Source organism: Mustela nigripes, chromosome 14, assembly GCF_022355385.1.
Source record: "Mustela nigripes isolate SB6536 chromosome 14, MUSNIG.SB6536, whole genome shotgun sequence".
NCBI lineage: Eukaryota > Metazoa > Chordata > Mammalia > Carnivora > Mustelidae > Mustela > Mustela nigripes.
The window spans coordinates 97474601-97482753 of record NC_081570.1 but is presented as its reverse complement, the minus strand read 5'-3'; the positions used below and the strand labels follow the sequence as shown (position 1 = coordinate 97482753).

Sequence of the window (8153 nt, the reverse complement as noted above, 5' to 3'; positions counted from 1 at the left end):
GCCCGCCATCTCGCCCCCGGCCTCATGGCGGGGCCGGGGCCACTGAGGAGGAAGGTCCCGGCCACCGGACTGCGGGGCAGCGGGCACCAGGTGAGAGCCGGACGCCGGCGAGCGGAGGAGGGGCGTGCAGCTCAGCTGCAGCCAGCACCCCTTTCCCTGCCCTGCATCCCTCAACACACTCGCACCAAATATCGCAGAGAGGCTTCTCGGGGCGCCACTGCGCCAGAGGTTTTTGGTTTGCTTCTGTTTTTGTCTTTTTTTTTTTTTTTTTTTGTCCTGGCAAACAGCCGGAGAGAGACAGTCAGCAGCTCATGGAGAGGCTGAGAGAAGCGATTTTGGCGTTCTCCCCAAACTGGGAGAGCACCTTTCAGCAACTGGACTCACCGACTGGTTTTCCTTCATTTTCAGTGAAATCCCATTCCCTGCCTGGAGACACAGATGGCCTCAAATGAGAGAGATGCTATATCGTGGTACCAAAAGAAGGTAATATCTTTTTTTTTTTTTTTTGGGTAAAGCATCGTTCCTTCCAAAAGCTCCCGCAAAGAATATCCCGTTAGTTTCTCTTAGGCTTGGTAGTGCCAGGAATTCCTACATGCATGGTATCTTTCAACTTACATGGAAGACCTGATGCACAAGGTCATTAGGTCTTATAAACTCAGTTCCACGTCCCCGAATAAGATTTTCTAGTCTCCTCCCTCCTCCAGATTGCTGTGCTACAGCAAGGCTTTGAAAGTTCGCTTCTGATCAAGCTGCTGGGTTTTTTTAGACCTGAAACTTTTATCTTCACAGCTCAGATTGATACTGTCAACAGTCTTATTGAGCTGCCTGTTACCTCTTATTCCTCTCTAGTTTTCCTACTGATGTTTTCCTTACGAAGTGGAAATGTCTTGTAAGGTAATAATTTGAAATATTTTGGACATAGCTTTTTAACTTACCTTTAGATACAGCCGCTTTAGAATTTTGAAGGAAACGGCCCTTGGAAACAATAATTTATTCTAACCTCGGAGAATCCTAATCATTTCCAGATAGCCTATTGATACTTAATAGTTTCATGACTTGTGTGAGATTTTACCTCAATGGAAGGATTTATCCTTTGCAACATTTAATAGCCTGCTCCCTGTTTCAGATTGGAGCATATGATCAGCAGATCTGGGAAAAGTCAATCGAACAGACTCAGATTAAGGTAAATTGATTTCTTTGATTCTAGCTTTGTTTTGCTGAATTAATGTGAAGATTGGATTGCACTTTTTATAAAATCTGCCCTTATCCACCAACTGTGGCTATTCTTTATTCTTTGGCATTTCTAAGGAAGACAACATTGCAAGCAGAATGACAAATGGCAATTGACATTTGGCCTCAGTATCAGGGAAATAGAAAGAAGTGGTTGCTCTACGATGAATTAGAAAGCAAATGTCCCCTGTAAAGGGGGCTGTGGCTGCTTAATGCTGGTCAGCTTTAATCTTGGGCAATGCAGCCCCGGAACTGCCAGAGCCTCAGAGTTTTCAAGAGAAGCTGCGAAGATGCATTTTAATGTGAAATATCCAGATTTTTTTAGAGTGTCTTCCCTTCTCCCACATTTCCTCCTCCTCCTCTTCCACCTCATTCTTCTCTCTCTCTTTTTTTTTCTTCTTTCTCCTTTTTCTCTTCCTGTGCAAGCCAAATCAAATCCCATTTGTGACCTGAATCACTTTTTCAATTACTGGTTTAGTGTATGGTCTTAAGTTTTCAATGCTCTCAGAACTGAGCAGATTCATAGGGTAATTTTATTTTAACCAACCAAAAACTGACATGGATTCAGAATGCAAGTTTATTAATTTATAGTAGTGCAGGGAAGGATTAAACAATGTTCCAAAGTCAGGGTTGTGGGCTCAACATGTGCTGGGGAGACGGAACGATGGTGCAGATTAGTCATGGGAAGGTTGCTTGGTGGCTGTATGTAGTTGGATAGTCTTGAGAGATCCGGAAAAGCCTGAAGACCATCCCTGCCCTTAAAAGAATGTCTCTCTATATTGACTTTAATACTTAGATCTATGGATTCAGGGTCTCACTTCTTTGGAAAGTGCTGAATAATGGCTGGCAGATTCTTGTTTTTGGACCTTGCTATTTTAAAGATTTACTGCAGACCCTTTCTTAACACTTAAAAAAAATATATTACACCCACACATACATATCATTTAATAGTTCTGTTTATCTCTAAGTCACATTGATTGGACTGGGGCCTTTAAATCTTGGGTGGAATATATTTAGCCAACACTTGTAGGGTGCATTCTTTTTATGGGTCAGTCAACTCACGAGTTTTTGGAACTACATGATACATGGCTAACTTTCACAATTTTGTACAGTCCTTGATTTTTCTATATTGAAGGGACATGGGGTAGGATGAATAACACCCACATTTTATTTTGTAACTCTCTAAACCCTGTTCTGTTAGTCTTTGGGGGTTGCTGTAAAGTACTGATGGTAAGGTGTAATGGAAAGAGCACAGAACTGGGAGTTAGATCTTCCTTTTTGTTATCTCTAGCCTCGTGATCTGAGCAGCAGTGTAGTTTTCTTGAGTTTTAGTTTCCTTATCTTTAAGAAGATTCTATTTACTGCTATAAACTTGCCTTCCCTTCTTCTGCTGCCCAACTAAAGATTTTCTTGTCTCTTAATTCCATGCCATTTTATGCTTACCTACCTTTTAGTAAACCATATCAAAGTTACTTGTTAACCTGTGCATCTTCATAGACCTCAAGGGTAGGAATTGTGTTGGTATTACATTCTTAGACTGTCTTGCTTCATACTAGGAACTCGGTGTCTGTTGCTGTGTTTAATTAACACTACCTGTTATGTCTGTTTTTATTCATTATTCTGTCATAAGGTAATCTACCTAATAACTCCTTAATGTATACTTGTAATTTAGCAGCAGTGGAAAGAATAAAATTAAAGACAACTCTAAAGAATTTGCTGAGCTGATGTACCAATGTTCTAGGTGCTAAGAATATAGCAAACAAGAGACAACCTGCATTTCATTGTCTAATGGTGGTGAGAGAAAAACCGAGATATCTTTTTAAATATGTTTAAGTCTAAATAGTTTAAGTCTTAGACAAATATTGACCAAAGTGTAGGATACAAAGTATTTAGTGCAATTTAAAAACAGATTATACAAATATAAATTTTAAAAAAATCAAAATTAATGAGCAATATTAACTTGAGATCATCTGCAGTAAAATTAGAAATTACATAATAAAAATACAGTTCGAGTCAAGAATATACAATGGGGAAAACACAGCCTCTTCGGGGAACCCAGGCAGCTCAGTTGGCTAAGTGACTGCCTTCAGCTCAGGTTATCATCTCAGGGTCCTGGGATGGAGCCCCACGTTGGGCTTCCTGCTCAGTTGGGGAGTCTGCTTATTCCTCTGCCCCTTTCCCTCCTCCTGCTCATGAATGCTTGCACGCTCTCTCTCTCTCTCTTTCTCAAATAAGTAAATAAAGTCTTAAAAAAAAAAGAGAGTCACTCTTCAACAAATGGTACTGGGAAAACTGGACAGCTGCATGCAAAAGAATGAAATTGGACTACTTTCTGTACCATACACAAAAATAAGATGCATTAAAGATCCAAATGTGAGACCTGAAAACTTGAAACTCCTAGAAGAAAATAGCCAGTTATTTCTTTGACATTGGTCATAGAAATTCTAGATATGTCTTCTCAAAAACAAAAACAAAATTGAGCTATTGGGACTACACCAAAATAAAAAGCTTTTGCTCAGTGGAGGAAACCATCAACAAAACAAAAAGGCAATCTACTGAATGGGAGAAAATATTTGCAAATGATATATCCATTAGAGGTTAATATCCAAAAAACTCATATAATTCAAGACTAAAAAAAGCAAATGATCTGATTAAAATGGGCAGATGACCTGAATAGATACTTGTCCAAGGGAAGGACATATAGATAGCCAACAGATGCATGAACAGAAGCTCAACATCACTCATCATCGAAGCCATGATGAGATGTCACCTCGTACTAGTCAGAATGGCTAAACTCAAAAACACAAGAAATAACAAGCACTGGTGAAGATGTGGAGGAAAAGGAAATCTTGTGCACTGTTGGTGGGAATGTGAATTGGTGCAGCTGCTGTGGAAAATAGGATGGAAGTTGCTCAAAAAATTAAAGAATTATTATATGATCTAGTAATTCTACTACTGGGTATTTACCTAAAGAAAACAAAAACACTACTTCAAAAAAGATATTTGCACCCCTATGTTATTGCAGCATCATTGACAATAGCCAAGATACAGAAGCAACCTAAGTGTCTGTCAGTAAATGAATGGATAAAGAAGTGGGGTGTGTGTGTGTATATATAGCTATATATATATACATATATATAGCTATATATACACACACATGTATATATAGCTATATATACACACACGTATACATATATATATGTATATATATATATACATATATATAGCTATATACACACACACACACACATATACATGCGTATAATATATACATACATATGTGTGTGTATATATATACATATATGTGTGTGAGTGTGTGTGTGTATATATATATGTACGAATATTAATAAAAAAGAATGAGATCTTGCTATCTGAATAACTTGGATGGACCCAGAGGATATAATGTTAAGTGAAATGAATCAGAAAGAAAAAGACAAATACCATATGATTTCACTGATGTGGAATTTATGAAACAAAAAATGAACAAACAAAAAAGGTGACAAAACAGACTCTTAAATACAGAGAACAAACTGGTGGTTGGCAGAGAGGAAGTGGATGATGATGGATGGGTAAAATAGACCAAAGTGATTAAGAGGATACTTAATGTAAGTACCAAAACTACACACCTGAAAATAGGTTGAGTTTTATAATATGTAAATTGTATTTCAATATAACTATTTTCTTAGGTCATGCCAATGGAAAAACATAGAATCATAACGTTGCACACAAGAATGTCATACATATTCCCAATGGAAAGTATCTTCTAAAATTCCTTAATTGGGAGAGTATATTAAATTTAAGGTCTAACATTGGGGCGCCTGGGTGGCTCAGTGGGTTAAAGCCTCTGCCTTCGGCTCAGGTCATGATCCCAGGGTCCTGGGATCGAGCCCCGCATCGGGCTCTCTGCTTGGCAGGGAGCCTTCTTCCCTTCCTCTCTCTCTGCCTGCCTCTCTGCCTACTTGTGATCTCTGTCTGTCAAATAAATAAATAAAATCTTAAAAAAAAAAAAATTTAAGGTCTAACATCATTTTCAGTGATGAAGCTCAACATAGTCACTCCCATATCCTTTGGGATATATTTACTAAGATGAGTGTTCTAATATATTTTTTTAAGTTTTCATTTACATTCTTGTTAACATACAGGTAATATTAGTTTCAGGTATACAACATAGTGATTCAGCACTTCCATACATCACCTGGGGCTCATTAAGACAAGTGCCCTCCTTGGCCTATTTCACCCATCTTCCCACACACCGACCCCCTGGAAACCAGGAGTTTGTTCTCTATAGTTAAGAGTCTGTCTTTTAGGGCGCCTGGGTGGCTCAGTTGTTAACATCTGCCTCTCCTCAGGTTATGATCCCAGAGTCCTGGGATGGAACCCCTGCTCAATGTGAAGCCTGCGTTTCCCTCTACCACTCTCCCTGCTTGTGTTCCCTCTCTTGCTGTGTCTCTGTCAAATAAATAAATAAAATCTTAAAAAAAAAGAAAAGTCTGTCTCTTGGTTTGCTTCTCTCTTTCTTTTTCCTCCTTTGCTCATTTGTTTCTTAAATTTCACATGAGTGAAGTCATATGGTCTTTGTCTTTCCCTGTTTCACTTATTTCACTTAGCATAATACTCTCTAGCTCCATCCATGTTGTTGCAAATGGCATCATTCTTTTTGATGGCTGAGTAATATTCCTGTGTGTGTGTGTGTGTGTGTGTGTGCGCGCGCGCGCGCGCGCTCGCGCGTGTGTGTACGTGTACACCACATCTTTTTTATCCATTCATCAGTCTAGGGACACTTGGGCGGCTTCCATAATTTGGCTATTGTAGATAATGTTTCTATAAACATTGGGTGCATATGTCCCTTCAAAGTAGTATTTTTGTATTTCCTTCCTTCCCTTTTGTTTTTTAAAAACTATTTTGGAGGGAGCACAAGTGGGAGAGGGAGAAAAAGTCCCAAGCAGATTCTGCACTGAGGGTGGAGTCCAATGCTGGACTCATGACCTGAGATCACGAACAGAGCTGAAACCAGGAGCTGGATACTCAACTGACTGTGCCACCCAGGTGCCCCTTTTTAATTTTTTTCTAATTAATATTAGAATAATGAAAATCAGTGTTTGAAAAAGACGTGATTGCATACCTAGAAATTTTTTTTATTATTTTTTTATTTATAGAAAAAAATCTAAAGGGCTAATCATAAGCATAAAGGTGACTTCAACTGTATGTATAATGTTTTATTTCTTAAGCTGGATGGTGGGGTACATGACAGATGAGACTCCTCATTGAAGATGATTATTTGCATATGTAACTTAATTTGATCTATTTGATCTCTTTTGAAACTCCTCTAAAATTACAATACATAAGAAAAAAGATAGCCCACAAGGATTAAAGGAATGGGAGAGACTACTGTAAATGAGAGCTATTAACATAATTTTGAAAGTTGGAAAGTGAAGAAAGTAAAAATGTAAGTATCTATAGTAAGGAATGCCAACAGGAAACAAACGATCTTTCTGTAAAGCTCCTGTATTTAATTTCTGAAAGACACAGGAATTAGATGCATTAGGCATATCTGCAGGTATGAGGTGGAACTGAAAATAAGATTGTTTGAGCCATTCATAAGGGGCAATTGACCGATCCCCAGATCCTCTTCCTTATTCTGCATGGCCACATAGTTACCCTCACTAACTCTGACAGAAGGTTGGATGGAAGCTTGCTGTCTAGAGAGGCTGAACCAGAGAAGTTCTGGATTCTGGAACAGCAGACACAGTAAGAGTGGGGTGAAATACTGTACTAATAATGGAGATGAAGTAGAAGTCTGGTGGCCAGGTTTATGATCTCCAACAGAAGACTGGAATTGCTTCTTGCAGAAACTGACCAGCTGGAAAGACCAAAGTGTACTGGAAATTAAATGGCTGCCTACCCCTCTACCATGAGGACCGCTGCTTAACAAACTTCACCCACTGCACGCTGAACCCTCATTCAGCATGTTAATGCCTCACTTTTAAGTGTAAATGGATTGTTGAGAATCATCAAATATTTGAAACCCATGGAAAAAGAAAGAGATAAAAGAAATGACAAAGGAGTCCTAAGAATGCTATTCTTAAAGATATAATTAATATGTGTAAAGGACTGGATACTTCGTACGAAAACAAAGAAAAAGAAAAAATTGGACTATAATGAAAAAGAAAACCAGAAAACAAAAATAACCAATAAATTTAGTAGAAAAGTGGAAGGTAAAGTTGCAGCCATTTCTCACAAAAAATCATACAAAAAAAAACAAGGAAAAAGAAAATAGAAAACTGAATACAGTTCATGAAGGAAGCCTAATAACCAGTTAAGAGGTGTTTCAGAAAAAGGAAATACATGGAGGGGAAGAAATTATCAGATAAATAATACATTTATCAGAACTGAAATATACACATTTTAAAATTGGAAAGTTTTTTTTTTTTTTAAAGATTTTATTTATTTGACAGAGATAGATCACAAGTAGGCAGAGAGACAGAAGCAGACTCCCTGCTGAGCAGAGAGCCCGATGCGGGGCTCAATCCCAAGACCCTGAGATCATGACCTGAGTCAAAGGCAGAGGCTTAACCCACTGAGCCACCCATGTGCCCCAAAATTGGAAAGGTTTTTAAGAAGACCTATATTAGTTACAGTTGTATAACACAATGATCTGACATTTATATATATTACAAAATGCTCAACACGCTAAGTGCAGTTATTTGTCACCACAAAAGTTTATTACAATATTCTTGACTATATTTGCCATATATATATATATATATATATATATATATATATTTATATATATATGCTGTGCTTTATATCCCTATGACTTACTCCTTTTATAAATGGAAGTTTGTATCTCTCAATCCCCTTCACCTGTTTTGCCCATCCTAACCTCCCCTTTCCTCTGGCAGCCACCAGTTTGTTCTCTGTAA

General features: G+C 38.2%; 1 protein-coding gene across 5 annotated transcripts in view; it reads left to right on the top strand.

The window, feature by feature from the left end:
- The window catches only part of PHTF1 (putative homeodomain transcription factor 1), a 44396-nt gene continuing 36243 nt past the window's right edge, over nucleotides 1–8153 (top strand). For 3 of the 5 annotated variants that reach the window (XM_059375784.1, XM_059375785.1, XM_059375781.1), the window contains exons 1-3: nucleotides 1–90; nucleotides 409–483; nucleotides 1127–1183. In XM_059375784.1, the coding sequence (XP_059231767.1) occupies nucleotides 439–483; nucleotides 1127–1183 (102 nt within the window). In that variant the 5' untranslated portion in view covers nucleotides 1–90; nucleotides 409–438. Of the gene's footprint in view, nucleotides 91–405; nucleotides 484–849; nucleotides 895–1126; nucleotides 1184–8153 lie in introns of those variants that run through there. The other 2 variants (XM_059375783.1, XM_059375786.1) reach the window with 2 other exon arrangements.